The sequence below is a fragment of the Charadrius vociferus genome, unplaced genomic scaffold (genome assembly GCF_000708025.1).
Source record: "Charadrius vociferus isolate BGI_N301 unplaced genomic scaffold, ASM70802v2 scaffold168, whole genome shotgun sequence".
NCBI lineage: Eukaryota > Metazoa > Chordata > Aves > Charadriiformes > Charadriidae > Charadrius > Charadrius vociferus.
Genome location: NW_009649582.1, coordinates 460,158 through 478,186, shown reverse-complemented (window position 1 = coordinate 478,186; position 18,029 = coordinate 460,158). Strand labels below are relative to the sequence as shown.

At 35.8% G+C, this 18,029-nt stretch overlaps 1 protein-coding gene across 2 annotated transcripts in view; it reads right to left on the bottom strand.

Annotated features, from left to right (window-relative positions):
• CSMD3 (CUB and Sushi multiple domains 3) overlaps positions 1–18,029 on the bottom strand; it is a 715,473-nt gene that overhangs the window by 453,972 nt on the left and 243,472 nt on the right. For both annotated transcript variants that reach the window (XM_009890359.1, XM_009890360.1), the window contains exon 6: positions 13,695–13,807. In XM_009890359.1, coding sequence (XP_009888661.1) covers positions 13,695–13,807 — 113 coding nt within the window. The remainder of the gene's footprint in view (positions 1–13,694; positions 13,808–18,029) is intronic.

Below are 18,029 nucleotides of genomic sequence, written 5' to 3'. Positions count from 1 at the left end.
TTTGGCTTCTTTCAAAATTGTGAACAGTTTTACCATCATTGCTAGATATTTACTTCACATAAATTAAATGACATTATTATTACTTTTTGAGAGGCAGGAGCTTCTGAAAGATTCTACAGACTTCTAAAGTAACTTCTTTCACTTGAAAGAAAAAGTTACTGGATAGCAATGATTGAGAAATTTCAGCATGTATCAAGTAAATTCATTCCCCCAGGAAATAATAATTTAAAATAAGTAAAAAAAAAAAAACAACAAAAAAACCAAAACCAAAACACACCACATTAATTTTAACACAGGTTGAGTACAAAGATGTTTTACAAAAAAGAAATATTTTGCCTGTGTACAAAGACCATGGAATAGTTAAATGTCAGTTAAACCCTCAAAAAAAAACATTGCAATAACCTCCACAAGAGGTAAAAGGATGAATTTCTTCCAGGTTGGTTAATATTCATAAATTCCCATTAGGGTCATTGGGAAGCTGAATGATTCTTAGCTTAAGTACTACTGATTGTTTTGCTCTAAGTGTCTAATCAGTGCGCTCAAATGGCTTCAAAAAACAGCAGAATGTCAATTTCTTAAAACTGAAATTTCCTTCAAGACCATAATTATAAATCTTTTTTATAATTAATTGCCCTAGTTCCAGCAGGGATGGGGTTAATTTCCCCAAGGATGCGGCAGTGGACACAGGTATTCCACCCCATGTGAGCCATGCCCGGGCTATGGGGGGGAGCTGGACAGGGAAGGAGGCAGGAACTCACCGCTCGGAGCTGGCTGAGGTGGTCCAGGTCAGGGTCTGGTCAATGAGTGTACAGCAATACGGCAGTACGGCATCGCATTTGTATATTCCTTTGTCGGTGTTATTATTGTTGATTTTCTCTTTCCTTTGCTGTTCTGTTAAACTGCCTTTATCTCAACCCACAAGTTTTGCCTTTTTCTTCCAATTTTCCCCACGGCTGTGGGGGTTGAGTGAGTGGCTGCATGGTTCTTTGTTGCCGGCTGAGGCCAAACCCTGACTTTAATTTATTTAACACATATAACTTTTGGGACTTTCCAGGGGAATATTGTGATTTAAACATGTGGCTTTTATATCTTTTACATGAAAATACAAACTACCAGCACCAGGCTGCATCAAATGAAAAGAAAACCTTTCTTCTTATATCTCCAGTTATAAACCTACGTACACTATTTACCTATTTGTTACACCTATACGCTAGATATACGTATTAGGAATTAAGAGGTGTTGTCTTTAATCCAAAATTTACTATTAAGTGCAAAGAGAAGGGAAAGGAGCAAGTAAACCAGCTTGGTTTACTTTCAGAAAGTCAATATGCCTGTCCCTTTTTGTATTTGTGTCAGCTTTATTTAATCTGAACATATGGCCTCATACATCATAGTGCACCAAGGCAGTACTATAAACTAAACCAGCAATACCTAAGCAATTCTGCCAGCTTTGTGAAAAGCCAGAGTTAGTGTTAAGTAGTTTTCAGCTGCCCTAGGTTGGGGCTCAAAAGACCCGGTGCCCAACTCCACTGATAACTTTCTGGGTGACTTTGGGCAAGCCACTTAAGTCACTTCATTGGTATGCGCTTCAGTTTTCGCATCCAAAACAGACATAATAACTATTTCCAGTACCATCCCTGTGATTCATGATTTTCTAATCTGTGTATCTCCCCTCCTCCCAGAGTTCTATTTATTTTCTAAGCTTCAGGGTCCTACACTAGTCACTCACTTTTCAATCGGAAACTAATCCATGTGTTTGATGATCTCTGCTATCTTTTTCTGAACTTTCTTCAACTTTGCTATATTCTTCTGAAATGATGAAAGGCCAGAGCAACAATAAGAGTCAAAGTGCAGGTCGATTTATACAACAGCACGTTTTCTGCTTTGTCCTCTTCTCTTTTCCTAATATTTAATTTAAAAAGCACAAAGAAGTGCTTTTTAAAGCACTCTCAGTATGAACTTAAGGACTATGTAATGCTCCTAATATACTGACTAGCCTAGAACATAAGAGCTTGCTGATATTACTGACAATAGTAATGATCAACAGATCCCATTCTTTTACTTGCAAATTAAGATAAATTTGCAATGCTTACTATGCAAAGACAGTTACAAAGAAGCAACACAAGCTAATGTCTTTGAATTCCCTGCAAGAGCAGCGGGAAGCCTACATGACTAAAACTCTGAGACGCCCATCACTTAAAGATAAATTGATTGATGCAGTGATGGTTTAGGAAGCAGTGCTGTTAAATCTCTGCCTAAACAGAGTGACTACAGTCTGCTGTTACGCAAAGAAGGTGCCCCTGACAAAGTGGAACAAGAACATCTTTGCCAACACTATGGCCAACCTTCTGATGAGAGGTGTATGCTAAGAATGATGGAGAGGGAGATAACGAGCCACATTTAAGCGACATAATGGTGGAAAAAAGTAGAAAGGAAATGAAAAATTTTCAGGAATATGAGAGACTTCAGGAATGCTAAAATAGGGTGAAGAGACCCCTGCCTCAAGCTTCCATATACACATTCATTCAGCCTGGGACAGAAATGGGAGGAACTGGAAATGCCATCACAGAATGGTGGCATCATTGGAGTAACCAAGATACGGTAGGACAGCTCACATGGCTGTAGTGTGGTGATGGGTTTTTGGAAGATTTCAGGGACAACTTACTTATTGACATACTGGATGGACCAACCAGGGTTGATGCACAGCTGGACCTGCAACTCACTAACAAGGGAGACCTGGTTGGAGATATGATAATCAATTGTAGCCATGGCTGCAGTTGCCATGAAATGAATTCAAGACCCCAAGGGGAGCGAGGAACAAAAGTATCAGAGCACAAACCCTGGTTAGAAGGTAAGGGTCACAGGTTTGTGGTTAGTGGGCCGTACTCTTCTTGGAGGACTGTAACAAGTGGAGCACTGCAGGACTTTATCCTGTGACCTGTCTTGTAATACCTACATCAACGACCATGACAAGGCTATGGAGTGGCTCTCATTGGGTTTGCAGGTGACACCAAACTGGGGGGAATAGCCAATGTGCTTGAAAGCAGGCTGGCCATCCAGGGGGAGGTAAGACAGGCTGGAGGAATGAGACAACATGAATCATGAAAATAAACCAGGATAAATTCAATCTCTTGCAACAGGAATGGCTGGGGTCTGACTGGTTGGGGAACAACTCTGCTGAAAAGGTCTGGTGGGTCCTGGTGGACAGCAAGATGAATGTGAGCCAGCAGTGTGTCCTGGTGAACAGCATCCTAAAATGCATTAACAGAAGCATGTCTGATACACTGTTGGAAGGGATTACCCTCACCTTTATTTAGCACTTGTTAGCTCCATGTCCAGTTTGAGCCTCACCAAAAGGAAGGAGCCCTTGGAAGAAGTTGATAAATGGGAGTGAGTTTGTCAGACGGTCCCCAAGGTGGTTGGGACTGGAGCACTTGCCCTGTGAGGAGAGGCTGAGGAAGCTAGACTTGTCCTGGCTACCTGTTCAGGACATTTTTTCTCAACTAGCGCAGATTAAATTTCATTATTTCTTGCATTATACAAGAAGTTTTCTTATCCGGTAAGTCATAAATATTAAACTGACTCACTTCATGTTCTTTCTCTTTAGTACCGTTGGTCTTCTCATCTATTTTTTTCCTCACAATCCCTTACTCTCCACTCTAATCACTTTGTTTGGGTCTTTGTCTTTCTCCTACATATTACTTTCCATTAAGAACTCTCAGCTCACTTTTGGGGGGTTCTTGATACAAATCTTTCTTTTTCACTTTCCTTTTTTTTCTCTTCTAATCTCAGTTCTCAACCTCCATATCTCAGTTCACATGTAAACTTTATCTCGCCACTCATGGAAAAAACTTGGTAAATTAGCTAAAAATAGGTGACATTCGGGAAAAGTCATGGGTCATGTTAATAACCCCAAAACATACGAGCTTTCTGAAAAAAAATAACACTGGAATTGAAAATGCATAAAACAACTGGGCTGAACTGGGCTGATTTCATTTTCTGAAAAGGTAAAACAATGTTAATATTGATACAGGATTCAGCCAAAAAAACCCCAACACAACAACAACAAAAAAAACCCAAAAACCAAAAAACCCTATTGACATCTCTAAAACCAAGCAAGTAAATAAATAATAATAATAATAAAAAAAATGCCATCTCTAAAACCAAGCAAGTAAATAAAAAATAATTAAAAAAAAAATCACTCTTAGGAGATACTACAAACAGTTTAGTATTCACATTGCTATTCTACTGTTGTTCTGGCAATTTTCAGACTTAGAAACAGAGAATGTGTGACCAATATGGTCCTCAGAGGGCTTTTATCAAGTTTTCTTTCAAATATGAATGGTACTGAAATTTGACATAATGAAGAACTAAAGAAATTACATAACTGAGAATCTCTTTGGAACTAGTTAATGATTTTACAAATCAACAAATTCCATATAATAATGTTCACTGGTACACAAGGTTTATTGCCTCAGCTGCATTTAAGGGAAAACAATTTGTTAAATGGAGGTATATGTTTAATTAATTTCCAGGTGCCTGTGAATAGGGGAAAAAAGTTCTTCTAGTTTTCTGGTACTGCTACTGATAAAATAAACAAATAAAGCAGCCCATGTTTTGAAGTATTAAAAGATCCATCGACTGGAAGGTGGAGAAAGTAGCTGGAAACTGAAAAGGCAGTTCAGAAAATTCTTTCATTCCTTACTTGGAGTAGGATTCATTAAAATATTAACTTAAATTAAATAGATTTGATTCCTTATTTACTAAGGAGTCTGGGGAATACTTTGAAAAAGGTACTTTTACTTCTGGAATTACATAATCTTAGATTTAGTTCTGAAGAATAAAGCCAAATGTCCTCAATCTTACCTATACTGGGAATTAGTAAAAACTGTAGTAACTTATTTAACAACAAGAAATAACTCCTGACATAACACACTGCATTTGTCACTTCCATACTCATATTCCAGAACAGAATTTTAAATCTAAATTTTCTATTGGAAAAAGAGTAACTTTCCTATCTTTAGGCAGGACACCATTCAGCATGTTACTCAGTCTTCAGGTATATGGTGTGATTACAGTCTTCACAAATAATAAAGGAGGGAGAAACATTTAAAAGACCAAAACAACTGTATTTCACATACGTTATGCTTCAACACATGGCTATCCAGTTCATACAATTAAATTTAAAACTAAATAACTACTCTAGCTTTATCTTCAAGGAAATGAGGATATGATTTCTATGAAAAGTGCAAGTGTTCTCATGCAACTAAACAACAAACAAACAACTCTGTCTTTAGGCCAAACAGAACAAACAGAGACAGAAAGGAGACAATTCTTCATAATAATTTATTCAGTCTGATTGGGAAGTACATGGGAAAATCGAGTGTGAGGCCAGACACAAAAAAATCCTACATTCAGTTACTTCATTATCTACATCTGGCTGTTGTTTTCTTATCGAAACAATCTCTTTCATTGTGTGGGTGTCCCCTACCAGTACAAAAAAAAAAACCAACACCCCTCTAAAATGAAAAAAATACCTCCTATAATTAAAAAAAAAAAAAAAGTTGAAAATTCTGAGTGGGGGAGGAGGGAGGCAAGGAAATGGGAGTAACTCATGCAGCAGAAATTATTCTAAGATGTTTGATGTCACTGACAGTATGCATTTTAACATTTAAAATCCATTCTCCAAAGTTAGACCACTTCGGGCTCGTTTTCTTTGGTGTCCAGTAAACTTTATAATGGTCGAAGCTATTAAAAAACTAACTGGAATGGCTTACGACTTTACATTATAGTGATATATTTTTTGCTGCAGAAAACACGACACTTAATGAGAAAGCCCAAGTATATTATGGGAGCGTTTGAATGTCAACATTTTTCAAAGGGGAAACAAAGTGTTCCAACACTTTATCTCAATAACACTAAATATTCTGAACATAAACAAGTGTTTTATCCCAGGTTTTTCCCTCAGTTGTTTTATCATCTTGACATGAACAGCTCATCAGTGCAATATATTATGCTGTTTGGTGGTCATGAAGGGTACAGATAAACAGGTTAATGTATTAATGTTTTGACCTTATAAAAAATGAAGTATTTTGAAGGTCCTATAAAGTCTACAGTTTATGTACTATTATTAGAAGAGTTCTACTACCAGCAAATATTTATTTTAGTACTTATTTTTTCTTCAGCTTCAATTGTTTTCCTTACAGGATTGTTTTTATTTTTTTTTAAATATATCTTTTTACACATATAATTATATATATTACATATAGTTGTATATATTTAAAATATTTTATATATTCATATGCATATAAATAGGAAAAGTAAAACCACACTATAATTTAAATACCTTTTTTCCTTTCCCAAAACCAGGATAGTTCATATTACCTATGGATTTTGTAGTTTGAATATCTCATTTTCTGTTTTTTCTACTGCTGTTTGAAATGATATTTTTCATTTCAATTTATAAATTCCTGAACTTCCAAAAACCTAAGTAAAGAAATTGCTTTATTTGAAATTTAATTGAATTGAATTGATTACCTAAATTGAAATTTAGGTGATCTCCTCTTCTATAGAGGAGATAGAACTGCTGATAGTCAGTAGTACATAAAAAAAAATATGTAATTTTCTTTTTGTAAACAATGAATGGAAGTGCATAGAATAGTAAATGAAACAGAAATATATTAAAATGTTTGAACACACCTAAAACATTAGAGGTTTTTCTTTAGGATAAGTATGAAATTAAGAAGACATGTGTTAAATCACTAAGAAATGGGAAGGACTCTTTACTGCACCACTTAATATTTATTTCAGAAGTAATTTAAAATCCATCAATTTAAACACTAGCACAGACTTCCATGTTTTCATATTGAACATCAGTTTTTAATATCAGGTGATTTAACATCAGGTGATTTAACATCACCTTTTTTAATGAATGATGATCTTATTTCAAATAGAAAAAAGTGAATTAAAATTTTAGAAACAGATCTTTCTGTATTTATGTACAGTGTCAGAACTAACTTAACTAACCATCAACAGCGGTGGTGTCAAAACCTATAATTGGGAGAATTCTAAAAATAAGTACTTTAAGATGCAGGAGGGTCAAAAAAATGCAGCGATTTTTCTCCTCTCTGACTTGACTACAGCAAAATCAATGTCATTCTGCACACTGGCACTGTGTGGGTGTATAGTTGTGAATAAAAGACATCTCAAGAGTGCAAAGGTGAAAAATCATCTATTCGGAAAATATAGCTCAGTGTAAGATGAAGCACAGCTAAAAGATCCATGAGTATGAAAATCCGCTAAAAACACTTACTTGTATGACAATGTATGCAATTTAAGTTCTAGTTATGCCTCAAGGCAAATAATAATAAAAAAAAAAATCTACTGAGAAACTCTCGTAGTTTCCTTTCATTCTGTGAAGAGAGGGTTCCTTTTTCCTCCATCCATTACAAAATCAGGTAGCCATCTGGGCTGTTTTGACAATAGGAGTTCAGGGTCTGAAAAGTCACAGATTTACAATTCTAAGAACTAAGTATCTGTCTAAAAAAAATAAAATATCTCATCTGTCTAATAAATTAGTAATGCAACCAACAACTTATTTACACTGCCCTAATCAGAGGTAGGCACAGCCTTTGAGTAGCAGACTTCTCCAGACGTGACACCTTAATTTCTCCCCAGGAATCTCAAGCCCATGAGTGTGCTGTAGTAAAAAGCCATTTCAGTAAGTGAGTAGTCACGTTATGTGAGATTCAACCTGAAATTAAGACACCTACATCTACGTGTCTATAGTTGCACTAAGTATAGAAACTATTATAACAAACGGAAATCTAGTCAGTGTAGGCAGTGGAATGTAGTGTTTTATTTCATCCTAAAGTACACACCTTGGACAGGACACAACAGCTGCGTATGTGCTATTTGTTGGCATTTTAGGTGTTCTTCCCTGTCTTCTAGTGTCTGTGCCAGAATGTCACAGTGTCTTGTAAATTCTAATTTGCCAGCACCATGCAGATGGCTCATTTACTCTAGAGCAAGTCTACCCAACCCCTACCATGTGGTCAGCTGAATCACTCTGTAACCTGCACTGGCAGGATTAGCTAGGTGTGGGGAAGATTCAGTTGCCCGTGCATAGTTTGGGTTGGTGCAGTTGTGTTACTGCATAGCGTACTGCTTTGCAACACCTTGGTTTGTCTGCAAGAAGAGTCTCTGCACTTCTGCCATTGCCATAAAATACCCTGGATACCCTAGGTGATTTCATACGTCAGTGCACATATATTCATGTATGGCTGAACTGTGCCCCACAGCTCCTCAACTTTAATGGGTATTTAGATACCCATAGGTGTCTAAACCTACATCTACATTTTGGAGTCTTGGAGCTGAATCTCAAGTAAGACTTAGTTGCGACTGCTGAGTCTTCCAGCATTAGTACTGTAAACTGTTCATTGCAACAGCTTTGAACATGAGGAACGAATGACAAATTCTTTTTAAATTGTTAGATGCTCTGAAAAAAAGTGATAAAGACAGTTTTGCCCTGCTGGCAACTCTAGCCATGATGTTCTGATGCAGCTTAGTACTACTTTTGTTCTTTACCTGATTGCAAATTGCTTCAAATTCTCTGTCAAAGCAAAACCAAGAAAAAATATCTAAGAAAAGTCTAACTCCATAACTAATTTCTGAATGAAGATACATTTCTATTCATATACAAAATGACAGAAAGAAAAGAAAAGAACAATAGAAAATCAAGCCGACAAAGAGAAAACTTTTCAATGTCAGTTTTCTCCATATTGCATCACACATTGAAAGTGCTGGCATTTATCCAATTTCAGCTCTACATAGTCTGCTGCCAAGTACTAAGGAGAGTAACTATTTGCATGCTTTTCAACATGAGCATGACAGTTAATTTTAATCTATTCTGAAAAACTCATGGATATATTTCATCTCTTCATCTGTATTTTCCTATAAGCAAAGATTCTTAAGGGAAACCAGATGTGATTGTGCATTCAATTGACATTTTGATACTATTTTGTTCATAGTAGAAGCAGTAGTTTGTGCGTGGCTTAAACAGAGGTAAAGGGAAGGGGAAAGGAAGTAAAAGCAGTTAAGAAATGGATTTCACAAGTGAAATAAATAGTAAGTATAGGGCTACTACTGACACCGTCCAGAGCTTTAAAGGATGAGGATGGGAGAGAGTGAGAGAGAGAGGATGCTGGATCTCAAAAGATAGCAAAGTTACAGATTTTTAAAGCAATGTTTAACTATCAGAAAATTAAGACCTCTTTTCAAAAGCCCTTTCAGAGTCCAGGTATACTTGACATAGAGAACATTGAAGTTTGTGTATGCCAGTCTGTAAGATTGGAAACTGTGAAGCTAACTTAATCCCTTCTGTCCACTTAGATAATATTATGAATTCATTTATAAGTGATGGATTGCAAAGAGTAGCCAACAGAAAGCAGCAAGCAAAAGTAACTTTTACAGGAACTGCAAATGGATGGAGTAAAAAAGCACAACTAATTTTAGAAACAGCAAAAGAGGATTACGAGTGCCAAGAAACACTGAAGCAGCAGCTTCAGGAAGATCTAAAGAAGCTTTGGTTCTACTTCAGCCAACAGTTTCTAACTCAAAAGGAGTTTTAACAAAGCAGTAGAAACAAAAAAAAACATCAAGGCAAAGAACCCTCAGTGAATAGAAAGAAGTGCTGAAACAAGGGTGATCAAACAAGAAAGAATAAGCATGTCTTAGTTATGACACCACGATATCTTTCAAATATTGTATAATTCAATTTCTTTGGTGAATTAAAATGCCTATTAAAAGAAATTAATACACCTAACCTGCATGATAATGTGTTTATATGAAGCTGCGAGTTTCCCATAGTTTCACGTACCTCAGTAAATTTCATTTGCTCTATATAAGCCAATTTAAACACTTTCACGGGTGTTTGTAAGACTGAAGTCTTAAACAGAGAATTAGGCAAAATATGATAATTAATGAAATTAAAAGGATGTTTAGGAAAGTTTATGTAATACTCCAGTTTTTCTTTTGGGTGGTTTGTTTTTGTTTTTTTTTTCAAATGCAGCTAGATTTTAAGACTTTGTATACATCATTTTTAGTCTTCTTTTCAATCATCTAGGCCACAGTAGCTTTAGATATTACACTGAAGCTAGGCCACGTGAGGCTGCTTTGTGAAAAAGAATCTTTAAAAAATAATTCATAAATTTAGAACAGAAGGAAATAAGATTTAGTTATTCTATAACTGCCTAAAAAGTGGCCACAAAACTGGGGTTTTTTTTGTTGTTGTTGTTTCAATAAAACAACCGACAATTACTTTTGCAGGTTGTAATTGGTATAAAAGGTGGGGGTTTGGTAGCAGGGGGGCTGCACATGTGACCTGTGTGACAGGAGGTCAGGGGCTGCCCCATCCTGGTCACAGTTTGTTCCAGCTGGCTCCACAGGACATAACTGAGCTCATCAGCAGAATTTGTGGCATCTCTGTGAAAATGTATTCAAGAAAAGGCAGTAGATACTGAGAGAAAGGAACACGGCCAGAGCTCCATTACAGAGCTAGCGATACCCTCAAAGGGACTGAAGCCCATGGATAAACCACACTGGAGAGGGTTCTTCCCCTAAGACACTGTGGCCCATGGTAAACACACATCAGAGCAGAGGAAAAGAGCAAGAAGGAAGGAATAGCAGAAGAAAGGAGTGAAACACGAGGAATAAGAGAAAGAAACTCCTCCACCTTGACCTGAACCTCCTGCACTGCCTGTCACATCACCAAAGAGGCAGTGATCTGCGGTGGCGTAGACAGAGAAAGGAGAAAAAGAGGTGTCTGGAATGAAGTTAAGCCTGCAAAAGGGGAGAGGAAAGGTTTCCCTAATTCTTTAAATAGCTGTCTTTGTTTCCCAACACTCAAATCAGTAATTAAATGTTTTAATTTAAGACTGTTTTGCCCAGGACAGTAGTTGATGAATGCTTTTCCCTGTCTCTATTTCAACCCATCAACTTTCTCGCTCTTGTTCTTCCTGTTCTTTGAGCTGTTCCGCTGTGGGGCTAGAGTGAAAGAGCTGCCGTGGAGATGCTTCATTGCTACTCAGGCTCAAACCACCACCCAAATATACTAGCCCAAAATGTTCAGTTGTGCAAAAAAAACTAGAGAACCAAGGGAGTGATTAGGTGAAGAGAGTACTGAAGTGCCAAGCAGTGATGGAGTAAGAATTATGCAGTGTTCTGAAGTTCAGGATTTGGTGTCTGGCTCCTTCAAAAGATGCAATAATAGAATAAAGAATGTTAAATTAGATGAAGTGGTAAGAAATTACTGATTCTAGTTATAGTGGTACTACATAGGATAGATTAAGTTTCAAGGAGGGAAGTCAGAAAGAAGTTACAGTAATATCTATGTTAGTTAAGCAGGGGAAAAAGTGTGTTTTTGCAAGTTACTACAGCGTAGTATGGTGAAAATACAGACTATTGAAAGGATTAACAGGCACCCTTTCAAAGTGATGCAGAAATAAACTCATGAACAGAAAAACAGGCACATGCATTTGTACTACATAGCTCTTCGGAATACTTTTTTTATTTTTATGTGTTATCTGGCAGCTTTTGTAACAACTCATGTCAGTGCACCAGTAAAATTACTGTTTGAAAATGGGCTTTACAAAAAGGCTTAAAGTTGTCTGTAACTGAAAAAAAAATAAAGGTTTCAGTTTTTAACAAACTGAAAGATTTTATGGTATACATTTTTATTTGTTTTCTAAACATATGAAAGTTTTTTTAATATGTTTATTTAATTTCCTCACACTCTCTCCTTTACCCTACCATTGACCCAAAACCCACTCTTTGCTATTACCTGACAATGCATTTTTCCATTTCCTACTATTATGGTTAATTTTTAATGACAGTATCTGCTTCGGTATGCACATTTAATGCTTTTTCATGCTGAAATTATTTGCTGTTTACACCCTTTTTTTTTTTCAAACAATTGTAAAAAATATTTTCTCCATATTAAGTATGGTGAACTACTGCAGCATTTCACAACTTAGTACACAGTACACTTCAACATACATTCAGCAATATACAATTAAAAATTAAATAAGCAAACGAAAATAAAAGTAAAAACCCCATAATGTAATCACTACGAACTTAGGTGGTAAAATGAAATAGAAGATACACAGCACATTCAAATCTCCCACACCTACAAACTCACGTTTTATGACTTGCAGAAAACACATGGTGAAACTAAAAAAAAGTCTCTTTTCTTTCATTACCTAATATCTCATGCTTTTGGCAGGAATGCAAGTATGTGTGCAACACATTTTGTTTTCCTTTTCTCAGCAGTTCAGAAATGAACATCTCAACAATGCAAATTACTTCACAGAAACAACCAAAATAGTTATCACATGGTTTCTCAATTGTGCAGTAGGATCTAAAAAGTTCCTATTTTACACCTTTTAACAGTCCTGTAAGCTAATGATTTCCCAGTAAAGAGTGTGGTTTATTGTGTTTAGTATGAAGGATATGATGCAAAAAGTGATTCAGTGCCTTTCATAAACATTTATAGCAGCCCTGGAGCTACAGTAGGAAGGCTCCTTTTACCTAAATTCACTCAGAATACACATTCCAGAACATCTATGAACTCAAGAAGTCTAAATAGAGATACACAATATTTGCTAAAACAGTAATCAAATTTACTCTGTTCTTTTACAGAATATGTTATCTGAGGCAATTACACAGAGTTATAAAAAGTTTGCTATTATGAAAGATCAATTACATAAAAAAATTAGTCCTAGTCTTTTGTTAGTTGCAAGTTTTACATTAATTGATTAGTTTCATCAGGTTCTGCAAACATTTACATAGCTAAACTCTTCCTATGCTAAATTTCATATAGAGAACTATAAAAAAAATTCCTGAACTAAATCTCATTCGGAATGCTGTGATTTCTTTTTCATCAGATGAATGGAAAAGCACAAAAGTACAAAAAGGGTTACTGTTCCCTGAAGATCCATTGATACACTATAGATATTTAAAAATATTCTTTATAAATGCTTGTGAAAAAGCAGACAGTATTAACATATAGTAATGAAGTTAACTTTTCATTAACATTTCATCATTATAATGACCTCGTTCCAAATGGTGATATTCCCAAGTTAATGCTTCAGATGCTTTCACTCTTACTCAAAATAATGCTTGTTCATAAAAACAGTGGATAAGAATCTTATGGGTAAATTAAACCTTTAATAGCACAATGCATTCAGAAATAGGTAATAAGAGATAATAGCGATTAAATGCTACATTAGTAAATAGACACTTCTTCACTGTTTTACAAACAAGACTTACACAAACATAGAGCCAAATACATATTTTAATGATAAAAACATTATTTCTGCATTTGTTACACAGTATCTTTTTAGAATATTAGAATATTTAAAGCTAAGTACTTGCACAGGGTAAAGTGAAGCAGATATCTGCTTTAATTTTCTTATAACTGTATTTAGACACACTAGATAATATACTACCCATACTCTAACATACTGTAACTTGATATAACAGGTGGCACAGCTGAATTTATCATTTATGCAAATACAAACTATACCTTTATGAAGATTTTTTTAAAATGGCCCTTCCCATTTCCTCTACAACTTCAACCGCTATTTTTTTTCTTAACAAAAACAACCACAACAAAAAATATATTTCTTTAAATGTACCTTGATAGTGAGCACTAAATCCACGGTATCGGTGATTGCTGTCTGTTACAAAATGTAGTCTGAGCCAGTTTTTGTTGCTGATAACTGGAGGAGGTATATTCATTCCAGAGATCCTGAATTAAAACAAACAAATAAAAATCATTACTAAAATATTATAAAGTGATCAGGGCTGAGGATCAGTAGATTTTCATAAGGCTTTGATAAAGGTCTTGTGTGGAAAACTTATTTTTTTCAAACACACATTCATTGGCATGCCTTATGTGAGACTTCGTATTTATAAATGACTATATTATGACAAGCATGAACAGACAAGATTTTCCACTCTCCATGACCAAGTAATGGGATATAAATCACTGCTAATCCAGAAACCACACAATCATGTTATTGGTCAAGCACAGCACTATCAAGACGCAAGCACATGACACTCAGGCTAGAAAGAGTTTGTGTTTGTCCAGGTCAGTCAACAGGTTAGGCAGAACACTGCACTGGGCACCAGGAAAAGTATTGTGTGCTATGACTTTCATGTTCAAGATAAGGAACAAGATAGCTTAGGTTATGCAGACCACCATCTAAAACTATAAAACAGACACCTATTTTTCAAGAGTAATTATTTTTCTTAATTCAGGTTACAAAGAAATAAAAAATACTCCATCATTTCAGTGAATCTGAAATTCAATTATCAAAAGTACAAGAAGAGTAGAGAGTTCTGGCAGATTGACAGCAGCTAACAGCAAAGCACCACACAGCTCCCTCACTCCCCTCCCTGCCCCTGACAACAGGACAGGGAGAGAATAGGAAGAGCAAAAGCAAGAAAGCTCCTGGGTCAAAATAAAGAGTCTTCAAAAGCCAGTTTAATAAGTGACAAGGGGAGAAAAAAGCACAAAAACCCCCAATCGATACAAATGCAATAATTCATCATGTCCCACAAGTAGATCAATCAAGCCAGTCTCCAAGCAATGGCTACCTGCCCCAGCCCCTCTCCTCATTTTTTATTGCTTACCATGAAGTTATAAGGTACGGAATATCCTTTTGGTTGATTTGTGTCAGCTGTTTAGGTTTTGTCCCTTCCCAGCATCTTCTCTGTCCCCAGCCTACTCACTGGGGGGACAGAATGGGGGGGGAAGAAAGCTCGGATGCTGTGCAAGAACTCCTCAGCAATAGACAAAACACTGGTGTGTTATCCATTCTGGTTTAGCCACAAATCCAAACCAGAGCACCGTATAGGCTTCTATGAAGAAAATTAACTACGAGCCACTAGACCCAGTATACAAAATTATCTGGACTTGTTTTTCTGTTTGGTATGTAACATCAGGACATTACTCCAGTTACTGTAGTCTTTTACCTTGTCTTGCTCATTAGGAAGGTCTGAATTAGAGGTTGGGGGTTTTTTTGGTGGTTTTGTTTTTTGTTTTTTGTTTTTTTATTAGATAAGATGTTATAGTTAGAAAGACGGTGAATAACCTTTAGATAAACAATCCTTCCATCAAGCCAAGATGTATTTCTCACCAAAACCAAAAATATAAGTCACATCTTCAGGATGTCAACATACTTATCTATGTCCTTCCATTTATTTCTAAACAGAACTCTTCCTGTAGTTAGAATAAAATACTAGCCAACAAGTATACCACTTTATATTCAGACATTGCAGATTCCTCTTCTATTTTGAAAAAAACTAAGAAAAGAAAAAGAAAAGAAAAGAAAGTCTGTAATGAAACAGGTCATAAAGCTATTCAGGCAATCCACAAGTGAGAGAATGAGTGGATTCTGTTTTAGAAGTTCCTTGCTTTTACAAAGGACTTTTCATCTAACCTTTGAAGTGGCTTTGCAAAATGCAATAATGTCATTATCAATGTTGTTACCTCCATTTTACAGACAGAGAAACTCATGCACAGAGAGGGGAAGAAACTTCAATCACCTAGCAGACCAGCAACTAAAAGAAAATTGTAAGAAAAAGACTGCAAGTTCAGAGCTCTGGCTTTTACAACTAAAATCAAATCATCAGTACCTGGTGAATGGCTGCACATAGTCTTTTGGAAAGCACAGTCCTCCCCTACCACCTTTATTCAACTAGAAACTTTTGCTTTGAGTTTTCTTTAAAAAGGCATGTTTTTCCTGTTTCAAGAAGAAACAAATTTGATAATTTGAAACTCTTTACCATATGAAAAAGTCTGAAGAATTTTATACAGTGCTCTGTTCTGAAGTAGTACTTCACTTTTATTTTACTGCTAAATGTTTTTTGTCCAGCTGTTATATGAAAGTCAGTAAAGTAGTAAAGTTATATGAATATGGGGATTTTAACAAATACATGTGATACACTCAAAACTAAGAAAATTAAATCAAAACAAAATATTTCACCATCTAAATAAAATATTTTGACTATATTCCACTTCAAGTTGTGTCAAAATATTCTCATTAGACATTTCAGTATCTTTAAACAATATTTCTGAAAATGAACTTATTACATTAAGTGTTTAGACTATGACCAGTAATAGAGCAAAGCTTTGACCAGACAGAACAGTGGTGTCCTTCTGTTCTTTGCATCAGTGAGAGTATACCCTTGTCCACAAGAGCATTTGCCCATCTGAAGTTCAAACCACTTCCTGAGAGTTATTTTTATGGCTTAATTTTTGTTTCAAGGTTTAGAATCATATTGTCGTAGCAGTATGCAGGAGAACAGCTAGCTAAAATAGTAATGCAAATTAACAGTAAGTGCAAGAAAGTAGAGGCAAGTCTCCAGAGACCAAATTTTTGTTCTTTGCTTCTTTGTCCTCATACTGTGCCTAAATCTAAATTTGATCTCAGTCCTGACTTGGAGCTAATAAGCTTGAAGCTGGTCAGCTCAGGCTGTGAAAATTAGTGGTTTTTTAGATGCAGAAGCCTAGATTTAATTTCTGCTTATGAAAAACAACCCAGGGAACTGCATGTTTCATTTAACAGCAGTCCCTCCTCTGACATGTGATCACATTATTTTAATTTAAAGCATAATTCTGTTTAAAGTGCAATAGCCCCTTATTCACTAAATGTGTTCTTAGCTCCCTCAAAGGGAAATATTTCTATTTCATTTTATGGCTTGAGGTAAAGCCCGAAGTAAGCTTCTGTACAAATCTTTCTTTCCCCAGTATCTATAACACTTGTGTTTAAGGGCTGGGGAAGTAGGGTTGGGGAGGGAGGTGGCTAAGAGCCAATAAAACAAACTGGCAAGTATCAATAAATAGCTTATACAGCACAATCTTGTCTTGTATAAAAATAACATTAGAGCTTTCATTCATTCTTTCGCTAAGTAATCTGTTTTACTAAAAATGATACATTGAGTAAGATATATGATAGCTTTGAAAACCACAACCAAGAAAACTCATGTTATCTATTCTATGGATTTCAAAAAATTCAATTAAAAATTTATCTAGAGATTTTGAGTTATTATCCTCCTTTTACAATGACCAGAAGTCCAGTTTTCTATGGTTTTTTCCCTTCAAATTTTTCTGTGTGTGAGTAGTACAAGTGCATTTGCAGACACTGAAAGGTATCCATAAGCTTATTCTAAAACCAGTGAATTCATTCCTTCAAAGACAAAACTCAGGACATCTTATTCAGAATTTTTAATTCTTATGCAGGACTGACCAAAATATCAATCTTAGGGTAGTATGTCTATTGTTCTAAACAGCTGTTCTCAAAACACTGTGGCAAACAGAGTAGATTTTTCTGCCTGTCCTTTAGATTACAGATGAGATGGAAGCCTAAAGTTTAAAAACTCAACATAGAAAATAATAATTAATGCTAAATGTCTGGGGTTCTCTTGCTTACCTAAAGGCTGGGAAGGCAGATTTTTCCTGTTCATCCTGTACTCAACACTCATTTTTCTTATTATTTCATTAGTGTGTACACAGTTCCTAGATCAGGAAGGCATTCTGATTCCCCACCATTATTATAGCCTTACCTCAAAATGGTGCCAGAAGTGGATGAGCAAGTGACTTTCACAACTGAAAAAAATTGCTTCCATTCTCAGGGCAAACCAAATTTCTTTTGGGGGTCAGCCCTGAGGAATGTGCCTAGCATCACCACTAATCATCTCCAGATTTTCAGTTGGTTTAATCTTGTTACAGACAATGATCAAGGCACATTTGGAGTCAGCTGTACTCATAATAAAGCAAGTAATTTAGAAGTGATTTTTTAAGTGGAGGGAAAAAAAAAAACCAACACTTTTTAAATAAATGACTAGTACACTTGTATAGGTGTTGTTTTAGAGGAAGACTTTGGAAAGAATAAGAGTTCAGGGGCAGCGTTGTTTCCGTCTCTTCCCAAACATGCGATCTGAAAATAGAATATGTTTAAGACTAC